Genomic DNA, 17,246 nt, shown 5'->3' with positions numbered 1-17,246 from the left:
ACGAAAAAAGTTTTTACAAAGCAACCAGCACAATCCAAGAGTCACAGGTCCCAAATCACATGAGCTACTGATAATAATGCAGATTCTTGGACCCTGAGCTGAACTACTTTTGTCATGGAACACCATTTTTACTTAGAAGTGTAAATAGTCACACAGATTGTTCAGAACACAATATTGGGTGACTATTTTCTTGAAAATTAATAAAATTAGCTTTTACTTCAAGGAAACCAACTATTTATGACTCATGATAAAAACTCAAACTAAGTCAAAGTTAGAATTTTGTAAAATGTTTCTCTGTTGAGTTTGACAACTTTCCAGTGCTGTTTACGGATTCCTCTGATGAAATCTATAGTTATAAGTCTAATAATTTTTGAATGTTTTACAATGAAGTGTGTCGGCATTTGGAAAATCTACATAAATCAGAGAACCAGTATTTTTCCTATTGACTAATGTGTGATGTTATAAAATCACATATGGGCAAAAGATAGACTAATGGATTTTAATTTAATATAAATAAGTACAAAATTTTATGATATGGTTTTAGGTTCATTGCAATATGAGTAATTGCTACGATCCTTTAAGAAATGACCCCTTGAATTTTGTTGTAGTATTAAAGAATATCTAAAGTTAATCTTTAGACTATCTGAAAAAGCTATTAAAATAAGAATATATCACAACAGACTGAGTGTCAAAACTGCTATCTTCTCTTAAGCTAAACATTAAAGAGATTTGATACATATGTAAAATAATGGTATTGTCACTAATTTTTTTTGTTTTGGGAAGATGTGATTATTTTTCTTCAAAAGTATGTTAACAAGTAGTGAGTTTATTGTGATTATCAATGAACTAATACTTTAAACATTTGTTTAAATTTTAATATGATACTATCTCTATTTATTATAACTTATATTGAAAGAAACCCTTTGGAATTCTCAGTTTTAAGGATATAAAGAGGTCCTTAGACCAAAATGTTTGAGAACTGCTGTACTAAATTACCCTAAACTGCAGTGCTTTTAATAATGTATGCTTTTTAGAGTTGCACAACTTTATTTCCTTCATTGTGTTAGTCTGTCCATCTTTTATATGTCTTCACTATCAGTGAACTTGCCTGAGTCTCATTTGGTTTTTATTTCTAACTTATATGAGTAGGAACCCAAACAAGTAGTCTTGTCAAGTTGTCTGTTGAGAGCAAAGAGCTCTGAGTGTAAGTCTTAGGGTCTTGTCTGTGAGAGGAGGACAAAAAGTTGAGTCTGTAGATTCTGCATAGACAAGAACTTTTTCTCTTTTGTTTCTTTTTGTGTTCTATATTGGGTTCTAGGTCAAGGTGGCTGGTTATGTAACATCTTGCTAAATCATACCTTATTCCATATAAAGGTACTTTTTTACTGATTAGAAAATGGTTTTTAAATGTAAGTTTTTAAAGCTGTGCTGAGATATTGAGATGGTGGTTTAGCTTAATGAATAAAAGAATGACTTTTTGGGTTATACTTGAGTTCGAATTTACTAAGCCATGTGACCTTGAGAGATTACTTAACACCGAACTTCTTTTTCCTGATTGTAAGAATAGGATTTAATTCCTCTCAGGTTGTTATAAATATTACATTAATGTGTGGCATATTAGTAAGTATCCAGTAAGTGATGGCTATTATTATGTTCATTATTAGGAAGATATAAATAAAAGGATTTTAAAAGTCTCACTTAGCAGGAAAGCAATAGCTTAATTTTGATTTGTTCCATTTGCTCCAATGTTCCTAACCAAGCCATTGTATGACATTTCCCAGTTATTTATAAACTTTTAAGTTATTTGCACATGTGTTAACAGTAGTTGTTCAATTTAGTCAACATCTGGCTTTACATAAAATTAGAAATTCCAATCTTTATATGCCAGAGGACTCTAAGGAGTTTTATAATCAGATGGTTTTGTATCTATGATACTTATCCCTGCCTGTTTGCCAGAGATCAGATATTTGAAAATAACAGCAGTGAATTCTAGGACCCCGTCCCCTACCCTGCCTCAGCCCTCCTCATTAATTTTGATTGAGAATGCAATAGTGTCTTTTGTATTTAATTATAGCTTAATGAAGTTGTTAGAAATAATGGAGGTTGCATATAGGAGAGAAAAATCATAGAATTTGGTTCTGGTGATGTTGGTCATCTTTGTTTTCCATCAGCATCCCTAGCCCTTGCCCCTGATGTGTCTGTTCCCTTTACATAAAAAGGAGTCATCTTGCTTGGGGAGAGTCCAGCCTTTCTCATGAGTTCCTCCAAAGCACCAGCCCTGTCTCTTTTCCATCTTTACAGAATTTTATTCCAATGTAACAACTACTTTTTTTGTGTTCATTTCTATGGAGAGTATGTGACTGTGATCTCTAAACCCTTTTTGATCACAAATCTTGCCAGTATAAAAGTTCATAGACATAATATCTGTCTTTACACACATAAAGATACATATGTATAAATGTTTATAAATTAAATACATATAACTACCATATTATTTACATCCTAAATTATATCCTAAATTAGAATTTTTAATAGCATAAGATGGATATCCATAAATAAAAGTCCATAATTTTTTTCCTCTGTGCCTTGGGATTATTTTGGGAACCCTTTAAGATTCAGATTCGGAACCCCTGGATTCAGATTCGGAACCCCTCGATTCAGATTCATTCCCAGCACCCCAAAAATTTAGAGCTTAGTTGGGAAAACACAATGCCTGAAAGTCAGATTTTAGATTTTTCATGGTAGGATATGATTAAGGGTTTAGATGAGCTATGTAGGTCAGAGTTGTATCAGTGAGATCAGCTTTTCCCAAACCATGTTGTACTTGAGATTATTAAATCAATTTAATTCTCTACCTTAAATGCCAAGAATGAGGGATAAAATAATAGTGGATGAAGAGAGAAGAGCCAAGATATACTCCCCACCGGGGATTTTGGGGAGAAATACCAGGCATAAATTTGGTAATAATTTGATCTTTTAAACCATTGACTGGTGCTTTGGAAATGCTCATATAGATTCTAAGTGCTAAAGATTTCTTTATACAAGAGTTCTCTTTATAAAGAGTTTATTTCATGTTGCTTGGGGACTTGGGCTGGACCTCAAAGGGGAGAATGAATAGAAATTTGGTGGGTAGAGAGGGAAAGAGATTCTTGCCATTCATTTAGATATCTTCATCTTGACTCACCCATTTGTTTGTTTCTTAAGCGTAGGTGTTCTGTATTCCCATCAGCTCTCACCAGGCTAACTCCAACTTCTTCCTTAACCATCTTTCCAACATTCTGGAGTCCCTTTTTCTTTTCTTTTTTTTCAGGGTCTACCATTATCTCTTTACTAGATCATATGTTATTACCTCAGCCTTGTCTCCCTTTTTGTTCTCCTTCTTATCCATTCTTCACCTAGCAGCCAAAGTAATCCAGTAATTTAAATTTGATCATATCTGTTTGCTTAGAATCACTTAGAGGTTCTTCACTCCCTCAGTATAAAGTTTGAGTTCCTCATCATGGCATACAGGTCCTTTATTATCTGGATTCTGCTCCCCTTTCTAGCTTCTTTCCACTCTTCCTGTTAGACACTTTTCACCATATTAAACTTCTTGTCATGCTTTCTTATACTCCTGGATCTTTGCACTTGTTTTCTCTCCCTGAAACTCTTTCCATTCTCCTAACTTGTGCTCATCTTTCGTGACTCAACTTAAATTCTGTTTCCTTGGAAGCACATGCACAGTCTCTGTTCGGTGTTCTGTCTTCACCACTTCTTCATTCTGGGATTTAAGGCAGAGTTCTGGGAGGGGGAGGGCCAAAGTTTGACCACTATTGCTCTGCAGTCTTGGGAGAAATCTTTTCAAGTGTCGTTTCTTCTTCTCTAAAATGGGGTAATGACTCTTCTTTTATAAGCTCATTGAAAACATTCTTTGATATAATATACATAAAAAGAGTCTGTGTAAGCACTGAAACTCCAAGCTAATGTAACTTGCTGCTGCTGCTACTGTTGTTATTAAGACTACTGTTGCTGCTACCACTCTTTGTCCTCCTCACCCTCCACATGGTCCCCAGCAGTCTTTCTGGAATGTTTTACATGGGACTTGGTTTTTTAGGGGATGAAGATTTTACCAAAGAGATAACAGAACTGTTTTCCCAGCTGCACGTCTCCTCCAAACCAGAGAAACTTGCCAGGGTAAGTTGTTACTTCTTGGTAATTTTCATTATTTTATCTAAAAGAATTTAGTAGGCAAACAGCATAAGATCTTAAATTCTGGTCAGGGGTATCATCAGAATTGAGGATATATTATTAATCTACCTAGAAAAGGGATTCCACACCTTCCTGCCTTCTGTTCCCCCAGGTTGGTGTGTTGAACCTATATCTGTCCTCCCCCCAACACATGTCCTGTCCTCACCTTTTCTCATTTGGAATGCTTTGCTTATCTGAAAGCTTAATTTAGGCCACAGTGTTGGTAATTTGAAGTTGGCACTATGACCAAACTTCATTATACCAAAGAGCCAGGCTCCATTCAGGTCTCATTGATCTCAGGGCTTTGAATGATACAGAGATGATGAGGTGTAGCTTGAGGTTGTCATTTTCCAAAGGCCAGTGACTCAGATAGTGACCATTTAGCATGTGGGAATGACAGTCTCAGGCCAAGATCTTAGTCTTTGGTAATGACTTCTGAGCTGTCTTCATACATCTGGAACATACACTTTAGTCAAAGCTCAGAGTGAATAGGGAGGTCTTGTTTCCAGAGAGATCCATTTCTTCCCTCTCTCCTTTATAAAAATAGACTATTCCTTATTTCAGGAGCTTATCTGATGCTTTCTCATGCTTAAAGTTAGACTGTACATTCCTAGGACCAAAATACCCTTGGAATGGATCATGCCCAATTCCAGTGAATCATGGGCTTCTTCCTGCCTCTACATCCACCTCTCCCAGTCTTAACATTTCAGGATCAATCAGCAGTGGGCACACATTGCTTCCTGGACAGAGAGCTGATAGCTATTCTATCTTCAGCATAGTCATCTTCTTTCCCGTCCCCGGGGTAGGGAATGTGATGCTTAGCGTTTTATCTCAGTCTCCCATGCCCAGTGGAAAGGTTATATTCTCCAAGAAAGTTTTTTGCACCATTCCTAAGCAGCCCATCTTCTTCATCTCAATTGTAGTGCCTTACCATAGTACTTTCAATCTTATATTATAGTATTTTTTTTTTGAAATAATATGAAACAGAGAAAAGTTGCAGAAATAGTGTAAACAACGTTCATATATCTTTTATGCAGATTTACTGTTGTTAACATTTTATCTCATTTATTTACTCATTTCTATTTGCACATACACATACATATGCGTGCATGCACATACTGCCCATTTTTGTAGTCATTTGGAAGTAAGTTGTAAACAACATAGCCCTTCACTCCTAAATATTTCAGTATATATTTCTTAAAGATATGAATGTCTCCTTCCATAGCTACAGTATGGTTACCATCTTCAGTAAATTTAATGTTAATACCATACTTTTGTTTAATCCTTTGTTCTGGTTTCGTTTTGTCAGTTGATTCAGTGATGGTCTTCATATCAAATATTTTCCTCTAATACTGGAGCCAGTGCATGATCATAAATTGTTATTTAGTTGTGTATTTTTAGTCTCCTTTAATCTGAAATATTTCCTCAGCCTTTCCTTGTCTTTTGTGACATTAACATTTTTTGAGAAATACATACTTCCTTCTCTTCTTTTTGAAAATAGAATATTCCTTATTTCTGGGGTTTATCTGATGCTTTCTTGTGCTTAAAGTTAGGATGTGTATTCCTAAGGCCAGAATGCTCTATAAGAGCTGATCTCTCTTGCCCAGGGTATCATATTTAAAGACTTATGATGTCCATCTCCTCCTTATTAGTGATGTGTTATCTGATTTCTCTTTGGAGAATTATTTATTTTTCTTTGCTTTCAGTACGCTTTCTGTGGAGATACACTGTAAGACCCCACAAATCTCCTACTTATCATAATAATTTTCCTCCTAAATTTAGCTTCTATTTATGGTTCTTGTTGCAACAATCTTTACTGTGAGGATTGCAAAATGATTTTTTTCTAGCCTCAGCACTCTCACCACACTTACCAGTTGGTTTTCAGCATTCTCCTGCATTTTAATGAAGAGCTCTGTCCCCATTTTTTTTGCTTCCTTCCTTCCTTTTTTTGGGGTCTATTTGTTGTTGGTATGATTTTCTCTCCACTGATTTGTAGTTCATCACTGCCCTCAGTTATTTTCACGTTCATATTGTCCTTTAGACTGGCTCCTCTGTGACACGCTCCATTACTTGGGGGCAATTCTTTATTTTCTGGCATAATAAAGTAGTATAGACTCATCTTGTGCCCTCTGTTTCTCAGCCCTGGAATTAGCAATTCTTTCAAGAAAACCTTTTTAGTATTGCAGATCAAGACCTGGGTACTAGGTGTCCTCATTGCTACTTGGGTGTCTGTCTCTAGACTCTGTCAGTAGAGCTAGAAGATATACTTAGGTACACACACACGTGTATATACGTAGATAAATAAATATGCTCATGTGTACACATACACATATTTTAGAAATTGAATTCACACCAATAACCCCAATTTTAATCTGCCCCTACGGCCTTCTTCCTTGCCTTTCCCTATACTTTGTTTATGGTAAGAACATTATTTCCCAACATTAGTACATTTCCTTAATCATATAATGCATTTGAAATAACTTCATTATTTTGCCCATACTATTATAAAATCAACCTACAAAAAGAATTTATGATTTGTTTGCTGTCCCCTATACTAATTTAATTTTTGAATATAGTATTAACATGCTTCCAGAAGTCAAAACTATACAAAAAATATATTCAGAAAAGTGTCATTACCTCCTAAGTCCCTATTACTGCCTTCTCTTTTCTTTTCTGGCTTGTCCTCCCTATTTCTTTTTTGTAAAGATAAGCAGATATACTTTTTTATCTCTTTCTCACACAAAAATTAACATACTGTATAGGTTCTTTAACAGTATATTTAACATTGTATATATGCATTTCCCTAAATTTATCATAGTTTTTTTTTTTTTGAGGAGGAACGTACTAGGGATTGAAACTAGGGTTGCTTCTCCACTAAGCTACATCTCCAACACCTTTTTGATTTTTAAGTTTTAAGACAGGGTCTCACTAAGTTGCCCACGGTCTTGCTAAGTTGCTGAGGCTGGCCTCAAACTTACGATCCTCCTGCCTCAGCCCATGAGCTGCTGGGATTATAGACATGCACCTCTGCATCCAGCTTTTCATAGCTTTTTAAAATATTTGTATCTTACCTCTAACATAAAATTTAAATTTTTTGAAGTCAGGATCTACACATAATTGGTTCTTAAAGTTCCAGCTTTATATCTCTTATTTTCTTTATGACCTTGAGCAAGTTACTTAACCTCCCTTTGCCTCAATTTCTCTTATGAGGTGGAGTAATATAGAATTCTTATGAGAATTAAATATGTTAATATACACAGAACTCTTAAAAATGCATGTTTCATTGTAAGTGCTCACTTTGAAGGCATCACAGAAGCCAGCTGATGTTCCATACATATAGATGTCCAATAAACAAGCATATGTTCAATTAACCTCTAGGTATTTTGCTAGGTGTTAAGGAAATAATAATGAGAAAGACAATTTCCATGTTCATGTAAATCACACTAATAAGCAAATATGTTTAAAAGAACAGTTATCTGTGTGTTAATTCTAGCCATTATCTGAAAGCACTCTATTTAAATTTTAGGGGCATTGAGATTTGAGATGTAGGATGATTAAAGATCAACCAAGACCTGATTGTCCCTGTATGTATGATACAGGGAAAAGAGCACTGAAGTAGAAGTCTGGGACTAAGATTCCATTTCTCATTTGGACACTCACATATATTATGGCCTTGGGCAAATCCTGTTCCTTCTTCAGGCTATATGTATTATTTCTCAGTTGGAAAAAAATTAGTTGTTGGAAAAGCTAAGCTCAAAGGTGCCTTTTAATTCTAAGATTCCAGATCTCACCAGTGGGAAGTTCTAGGTTGAATCATGGGAGTGGATGACAGTTTTGGAAAAGACTGATAAATGATCTAAGCTGGCACAGTAGTTCATGACTTCACTTAATGTACTGTAAGAGAGGTCACTTTGGGTATGTACTATGCCTACTAAAATATCTCATTCAATGTATTAAATGTATGATATCAGTTTTCTCTTATGTGGTTTTATTGCTCCCTATTTTTCTTTCCTTTAAAATCTCAGATAAATTAATCCTTAGGGTTTTTTTTGCCTCATTTTATCTCTTCAAAGAAATTACAAAAAATGTCACATACCGTTTGGACTATTAGTTAACTGTTAGGATTCCTTCCAGTTTCCTGTGTCACTCACTGTTCTGTAACTCACCACTCTGACCTCATCTCTTTTCATGTTCCCCTATCCTCTGTGTTCTTCCCATACTGGCCTTTGTTCTGTTCCTAAAATATACCAAACTGCCTTCCCTGTGCTTACAGGTGTCTTTGCATAGGTATTTGAATGTCCAACCCCTTGTTACCCTCCAAAGTGCAACTCAAATTTTACTCCTCAAAGGCCCTTCCTAACCACCCAAACTCAAGCCACCCTCTGCTTACCCAATCCTACACTCTCCATTACCCCATTTTATTTTCTTTATGCATATATTTATTTGCTTGCTTGTTAACTAACTGTCTTCCCTCTCATGAATAAAGAAGAGCAGATCCCTAGTTTGGATCATTTATTAGTGAATCTGCAGCAACCCAGCACAGTATGCAGTATGTATTTGTAATAAATGAATGAATAAATGCCTGTGTCCTGTGTACTGTGATCTTGCTAGATATCTCAGACTTTGCTTTGCACTTTGACTTTTCCTGATTCTGAACCTTTGTATTGTTCATTCTGTTTGGTTTTGTGAACCTGAGAGGTTAATGCTTAAGTAATGGGAAGATTTAGATTAGAGCCAGATTGTTCCTGTAAGTTCTTGTTAGAGGTTCTATGCTATAGTGAGTAGAATCATGAAATAAATATCTGGATATGCATTTGTTTTATAGCTTGCATGCAACCCTACCTAAGGTCCTTAAAGGCTAAATGATAAAACCTGTGATTCTCTGTTAGAATAAATCTCAAGGTTGTCTGCAAATTCCTATTCTAGATTATATCCTTGAATGTATGCTGTCTGTATAAAGTTAAATCAAGTGAATGCTTTCATTTAATGATAGTAAACATTTCTTGAGAAACCAGGAGACTTTCATCTGTAAATTACAGAAAGTCAAGTCAGACTGCCGAAAGAGGAGAATTCAGTTGCCAAAGACAGTCAAGGGGAAGGCAGGACTGGCTTCAGGCATGACTCTACTCAGGAACCTGTATCTTGGCTCTGCTTTATTTTGCTTTGGCTGAATGCTTAAGGAAGCTTTCCCACATGGTGGTAAAATAACCACTAGCAGTTTCAAACCTGCCCTTGTTTGAATAACTTCAACAGAAAGAGTGCTTTCCAGCAGTCATTTGGAATACATTGTTTTCAGCAGAGGTAAGGGAAGGATGGAAGGGTCTAGGAGTCAGCAGCAAGTCAGGAATAGTTAAAAAATCACTGGAGTAGAATAAATGGAGATGCCCAAGGACAGGGAGTAGAGTGAGAGACGTAGAAAGTAAAGAACTCCAGCTAATGATACTTAAGGACTGATCAAGTAGGATTATGCATACAAGAGACTGAGGAGTCGTGATTATAAAGATAGGTGGAGAACCAGATGATAGTGGTGTTACAAAAACCAAAGAACTAGAAATCAGGAGAATGAATAAATTGTGGTGTATGTATAAAATGACATACTACATAGCAATAAATAAGAATGGACTGCAAATATGTGCAACAGCATGGATAAATATAATTGATATTTGTTATGCATTAAGTAGCTACATACAAATTAGAATAAATAAACTTCTTGAGGGTGTAGGAATGTTAGTTTCACAGGCGTGTGTGTGTGTGTGCGCGCTGGTGATTGAACCCAGGACCTTGAGCTGCATCCCCAGCACACATGTAACATTTTTTGAACTGTACTTTGAAGGTTTGTACACTTTATTATATGTAAGTTACACCTCAGTTGAAAAAGAAAAGCCAAGGAATCAAGAGAATTTTGAAAAGAAATGAGTGTACATAGTGTCAAGTGTCAGTAGTTCTTGTCTGGTAAGATAAGGACTGAAACGCTAGGTGGTGTATTCAACTGACAAAGAGTGCTGACTTTCTGGATGCTAATGTGTTCTTCATAGGCACAGAATAATCTTAGTGAGCTGGATTGAATTGCTGGTGTGAAATAATCTTTCCTTATTTAGGCAAGAAATACTGCCTACAAATGGATCATGGCATTTCCGACCACACCATTAGCAGAGAAAGAAGAAGAAAAACAATTGGAGGCAGAAAATACTGAAGAAGTCAATACAAATTCAATAGAGGTAACTAAAGCAACTAAGCTCTTTTTCTCTCTCTCTTTTTTATTTATTTTCGTGGTGCTGAGGATCGAACCCAGTGCCCCACCCATGTGAGGCAGGCACTCTACCACTGAACCACAACCCAGCCCATTCTCTCTCTTTTTTAAAAATAGATTTGAGATGTAGATATGACAGTTGAGAACCCAGTCTCCTTCTGTTTTATTGAACAGACATTTCAGCTTTGTGAAGCCAAATTGTAGTATCTTAGTGTCAGACAGCAGAAGTAACACAGGAGAGAGAGAGAGAGAGAGAGAGAGAGAGAGAGAGAGTGCACTCTCACAAGAAATAACAAAAGGGTGCATGTGTCTTTGGTCCCAAGGAAGGTTCCCAGGAGGTGCTACCAGATACTTCATGTAAATCTTTTGGCAAAAACTTAGTCTCACCCAACTGCAGGGGAGCCTGTTTTTTTTTTTTCTACTTATCAGCCCAGCTGTAAAACTATATCACTACTGTGGAAGAAGACTAGAAAGTTTATTAAAGGGCAACTCTGCTTTCAAAATATTGAATTCTTTAGAATGAGAGAAGCAAGATGGTGTCATTGCCTCTCAGATTAACAAAACAAAACAAAACACTAAAACCTAATGTTTTATTTTGTTATGCTTTCTTTTGTTTTTCCATTCAGGATATCCATGCATTTGCAATCCGCAGCCTAGCAGAGTTGACTGCCTGCTCAATTGAACTGTTTCACAAAACAGCAGCATTGGTTCTGCATGGTGGGAAGCAGGAAGTGACAGCCATAGAAAGGAGCCAAACTCTTTCCCAGTAAGTTTAATGAGTATCTCTTAAAGATAAAAAGGGTTGGGAATGTGGCTTGATCCTTGGTATCTAAATAAATAAATAAAATGATGCAAATTGCTGAAAGAGTTTTCTTGGCTTAATTTCCAAAGTTTTTTTCCCCTCCAGATTTTTTTTTTTATTGGTGCCTGATAGTTATATGAAATTTATTGCCAAAATTTTTAGAATTGTTTGTCTTAGTTTCAGACAGTAGAAGTAACACAGGAATAAAGAGAGAGAGAGAGAGAGAGAATAAAGAGAAAGAAAAGAACCCTCCTGATTTTCTCCATTATTTTCTAGGATGACAGTTACGTTGTGTAAAGAGTTGTCTTCTCTGTCTAAAGAGTTCACCACTTGCCTAACAACTGCTGGGGTAAGAGTTCATGCCTCTTATGGGCTAATGTCTTATAAATGGGTTTTTAAAACAGCTTAATTGAGATATAGTTGATGTGCCATAAAAGTCACCTGTCAAGTATACAGTTCTATGGATTTTAGTATATTTACAGAAATGTGCAGTCATTATTACAATAGAATTTTAAAACATTTTCATCATCCCCCTCTCAATCCTAATATGTTAGCAGTTTCCCATTTCTTTCTTTTACACACTCCCCCAATCTTAGGCAATACAAATATATTTTCTTTCTTTGTAAATTTGCCTATTTTGGACAATTTCATGTAAATTAAATCATAATATGTGATATTTTGTGTCTGATTTCATTCATTTTGTGTAATGTTTTTGAGGTCTATGTTTTAGCATATCAATCAGTGTTTTTATTACTGTACAGTACTCCATTTTATATGTAGATACATATGTATTTGTGTGTGTATATACACTCATTTACATGTATATACCTAAGTATATATGTATACACATACATACATATATACCCATTTTTTTAATCTACTCTTCAGTTGATAGACATTTGATGTGTTTCTACTTTCTGACTGTAATGAATAATGTCATGAACAAACATATGAGCTTTTGTGTGAATTTATTTTCACATTTCTCTTGGGTAGACAGTTAGGAGTGGAATTGCTCTGCCATATGGTTGATAACAGCTCATTGAGTAACCGCCTAATTGCTTTTCAAAGTGGCCACACAATATTACATTTTCACTAGTGATGTATGAGGGTTCTAATTTTTCCATATCCTCATCAACACTTGTCATTATCTTTTTGATTTTGGCTATTTTAGTGGGTATGAAGTGGCGTCTCATTGTGACTTTGATTTGGCTATTGATATTGAGTGTATTTTCATGTGTTTGTTGGTCACCTGGGCAGCTTTGGAGAAATGTCTGCTCAAGTCCATGGCCCATTTTTTCCCCCTCCTTTTAAGAGATGGGGTCTTACTATGTTGCCCAGGCTGACCTAAACTCATGGGCTGAAGTGACCCTTCTGCCCCAGCCTCTCAAGTACCTGGGACTATAGTTGGGTGCCACTGTGCTCACCTGGCTTATTTTTTAAATTTGACTGTTTTTTTTTATTATTATTATTAATGTATAGGAGTTCTTTATCTTTTCTGAATGCAAGTTTCTTACCAGATATTTTCTCCCAGCCATGGATTGTTGTTTCACTTTTCTTGTCCTTTGCACAAAAGTTCAAAATTCTTGATGAAATTCAGCTTCTCAGTTCTCTTTTATCTCTTGTGCTTTCGATGTTATAGTATGTAAGAAATCATGAAGACTTACTTTTGTGCTTTCTTCTAAAAGTTCTGTTTTAGCTCTGGTGTCTGATCCATTTTGAGTTAATTTTTGTGTGTGATATGAGGTGTAGGGTTCCAGCTTCATTCTTTTGCATGTGAATATCCAGATGCCATTTGTTGAAAAGACACTTGTCCCAACACCATTTGTTGAAAAGACTGTTCTTTTACCCATTGAATTGTCTTGGCCCCTTTCTGGATTCTGATTTATAGTATGTTGATTTCTATGCGAATATCCTTATGTGATTACTATGTTGTCCTAATTATTGTAACTTTGAATCAAAAAGTAAGATTCTAGCTGGGTGTGTGGCACAGGCCTATAATTCTGGTTGCTCAGAAGAATGAAGCAGGAGGATCACACGTTTGAGGCCAGCCTGGGCAACTTAGTGAGAACCTGTGTCAAAATAAAATAAAAAGAGGTGGTGATGTAGCTCACTGGTAGAGCACTTGCCTAGCTTGTGCTAGGCTCTGGGCTCAATCCCCAATACCACTCCCTCTTCACTCCCTGCAAAAATGTGTTTTCTTTTTCAAGACATTTTGGTCATTTTGGGCCCCAGGCATTTCCATATGAGTTTTAGAATCAGCTTTTCTGTGTCTAACTTATTCTCACAGACTCTTGTTCTCTTTTTTTATGTAGCCTTCACTATGCTTTGTGCTTTCACTGTACCTGTATTGGAAATATAGACCTTAATAAAACAAAAACCCCAAATTTTGACTTTTTTTTCCTTTTTCAATGAATTTCTATATTCTATGTATTTTTTTTTAACAGTGATTAGGCATTACTTTTACAACTTTTAAAAAGTGCTACTTCCATTAGCAAAATCAAAAAAACTAGACCTTGAAAAGGTGAATATGACATTATCTCCTGCTATACCCCATCCCTGTTCTTTAGATCTGTTGGCAATATTCATATGTGTATGGTGGGCCAAAGAGGGAATGCAGCACCGGGGGAGTGGGGTGATTCTATTTTTATTGATAGAATATGAGTACTTAACCTTTCAAGGCTAATTTAAATATAACCATCATGCTAAGCGAAATAAGCCAATCCTAGAAAACCAAAGGCCGAATATTCGAATGCTTATTCACAATAAGGGGTGGGAGCACTAGGGAAGAATAGAGTTACTTTATATTAGGTAGAGGGGAGTGAAGGGGGTAGGGGAAGGGGTATGGGGTAGGTAGGATAGTAGAGTGAAATTAGCTCATGTACATAGACTGCATGACCAGTGTCATCCTACAACATGTACAATCAGAAAAATGAGAAATTATACTTCGATTTATATATGATTTATCAAAATGCATAAATGCTTTCTACTGTCACGTGTAACTAATTAGAACAAATAAATTAATAAAGAAATAAAATGAGAAAAAATGTCATTGTTAGTCAGCAACCTTTAAAAAAATCTGGTAATTAAGGAAATTATAAACACTTTTCTGCTGAATCTTACTGGAAGCATAGCTTCTTAATTAGACACTGGTAACATTCATATTATATAGTTGCTAGTCAGTGAGAGAGCTGAAATTAAAGCTAAAGTTTTTTTTTTTAAATTGGAATTATAAAAATTTACTGAATGCCTGTGAGTTATGGAAGGTGATGAGAAATCAGTAATCATGAATTAGGATGAACGAAGGGATTTTTTATTGGTGCGTTATCATTATATATAATACTGAAATTCATTTGTCATATTCATATAGGCACATAATTTGATCAGTCTTACTCCCCAGTATCTCCCCTCCTCCATCTCCCTGATCCCTTTACTCTATTCTACTGTTCTCCCTTCTGTTATTATTTTTTAATTAGTGCATTATAATTACATATAAAAGCTGGATTGTGGTAAACTCAAATGAACATAGCATAATTGGGTAGTTTTGCTTCCCATTCCCTTCTTTCTCTCCTTCTCAATCCCCTTCTGTATTGATCTCCCTTCTGTTTTCATGATATCCCTTTTTTATTCCTTTTTTTCCCCTCTACCTTACACATATGAGAGAGAATATTTGACCCTTGACTTTCTGAGTGATTTATATCACTTAGCATGTTGTTCTCCAGTTCTGTCCATCCATTTACTGATAATTTTATTCTTCTTTACCAAATGTGTATATACACCACATTTCCTTCATCTATTCATCTTTTATAGATACGTGGGTTGGTTGCATAACTTACCAAGGGCATTTTAATCAGGTAAATGAAAATAACTTTATAGTAAGTATAAATTGTGGTGGCAGAGTTACTCTGGGGCCCTAAATTTGTTTAAATTAAGAACATGGCCCAAATTCTTAAATTTGAGATTAGATTATTCATATAAAGGGTAATCTTAGAATTTAACTCTTCTCTCTTTTTAGTATTCTGTATTTACTGAAAAATTAAAAACATTTAATTGTGCAGTGTAAAACATTGAATATGGAATGAAATTTGCTTAATGGGATTTACTCTGAAAATGTGTGGTGTGTATGAGTGTGTTATGTGTGCATATGTGTGTGTGTAAGTTCCAGATAATGTTAGTATTTTTGGTAAATATATTTGAAACCATAAACTTGGCTTCCTTGGGGTCTAAGTCATGGAATAAAAATGTTCCTTACTTGGCTGTTGTGGTCTGAGAGAGGAGGGAAGAGGAGGGAACTGCGGGAGGGAGGCAGCATTTAACCAGAGGTCCTGTGAAGATAAGAGTGATGGGAGATGAAGGATTTTGGCACTTAAGACATAGGGGAATTTCCTGAAAGAGTATATGTGCAAACTCGAGTTAGTATTTTCTTTAAAAGATCTCTGTTTTCCTAAAATTAATCTTATAAGGCACAGCCTTTTCATATATTGTACTTTAACAAAATGAATCATCTATGAAGTGCTAACACATGTATTACATTTGCATGCTTAATTTGCATGAAATGAGACTTTTCCAAATAGACTGTCTTAAAAAAACATTTCATTTTTTGAGCACATGTTCTATATCTACATGTTTTGTTTTAAAATTGTTATAAAGTTCGTGGTCAAGGATGTACCTTTCCCACTGCCTCATCTAAAACGAGGGATACTTTTTAAAGTCTGTAAAAAACTACAAAGAAGAATAATCCCAATTTGGATAGCAGAGAAGTATAGAGAAAGTTTAAAGCACTTAAAATTTCAGTTTCCAGAGATGAAATTTTGGTCTCTCTCAATCCTGACATCCTATGTTTATATTTTTGTGTGTTTCAAAGTGAGATTATATTCTACCTGTTGTTTTTTAAGGTTCTCTTCTGAAAACATTGTATCCTTTATTCTAGATCAAAGAAAAGGCAGATGTCCTGAATCCATTAATCACTGCAGTCTTTTTAGAGGTTAGTAGTAATTGTTTTTAAGTCTTTGATTCCAAAGACATTATGTATTAATTAACTCTTATTAAGTCTTTAGCTTTTGACTTTTTTGTTTTTTTCACCAAATTAGTGGCTTGGTGCATATATGAACAAAATGGTGTATGTTCGAGGTGTATTTCCTGCTTATTAATTGCACAGCATAGAAGTTGAAGCAGTAGGGTAATGTGGATTAGAAGGAGCAATTGACTGTCATTACTTAGTCCCTTCCCCTTGACAACTTAATGTACAATTCTCAGGAGTGAAATACCTTCTGGAGACCAGAAGCTGGTAAACATGAAGGGCTGAAAATTACAAATAGGCAAGCACTGCTTTCTAAAGGACTAAAGCTTATGAAGGAGAGGTGTCACAAAACGAAACAGTTTGTCATTTCCTTTCCAAAAAATCTTACTTTTTTGGTCAAATAGGTGCCTATGTTTATATAATCCTCATCAGTCTGTTAGATTTAAGGAGTGGAAACTGGAGTGGAGGGTTTAAGTTCCTGGAAAAGAGTGGTGTGCAAGGATCCCATGGTTGAGTATATTGCCTCCATATGTGATGGTTTCTGGATACCATGTTTGAAGAACTCTTGTCTTATAAATCAGTTGTACAGACAACTTTATACTTTTGATGATCTGTTTAAAACATATTTATCTTAGTCTTGGGGGGACAAAAATATTGATAATTGGTTAGGTATTAAATATGAATTTTTTATACTGCTAGACTATTCTCTAGTTTTAAATTATTTAAAAATTACCATTAAAGAAATACTTTTAATTTCTTAACTATACAGTTTTCTTTCAGCAGTCTGAGGAACTCTTGAGCACTTAAACAATTTTTTTTAAAGTGTAAGTTTGTGATTTAGTAGATGGCAGAGTGGTAGGGTTGATAGAACTTTGCAAACCAGCATCACAGTCCTGTCCTTGATCATCTTTGACTCGCTATATAACATTGGATTAGAAATTTGCCCTTGT

General features: G+C 35.4%; 1 protein-coding gene across 1 annotated transcript in view; it reads left to right on the top strand.

Moving 5' to 3' along the window:
• Positions 1–17,246, top strand: part of Fam114a2 (family with sequence similarity 114 member A2) — a 32,532-nt gene that overhangs the window by 12,659 nt on the left and 2,627 nt on the right. The window contains exons 9-13 of the mRNA XM_047555512.1: positions 4,094–4,173; positions 10,326–10,445; positions 11,104–11,243; positions 11,556–11,628; positions 16,207–16,260. Of these exons, the coding sequence (XP_047411468.1) occupies positions 4,094–4,173; positions 10,326–10,445; positions 11,104–11,243; positions 11,556–11,628; positions 16,207–16,260 (467 nt within the window). The remainder of the gene's footprint in view (positions 1–4,093; positions 4,174–10,325; positions 10,446–11,103; positions 11,244–11,555; positions 11,629–16,206; positions 16,261–17,246) is intronic.

The sequence above is a fragment of the Sciurus carolinensis genome, chromosome 6, assembly GCF_902686445.1.
Source record: "Sciurus carolinensis chromosome 6, mSciCar1.2, whole genome shotgun sequence".
In the NCBI taxonomy this organism is placed as follows: domain Eukaryota; kingdom Metazoa; phylum Chordata; class Mammalia; order Rodentia; family Sciuridae; genus Sciurus; species Sciurus carolinensis.
Note: the sequence above shows the minus strand (reverse complement) of the source record. Positions and strands in the feature narration are given on the sequence as shown.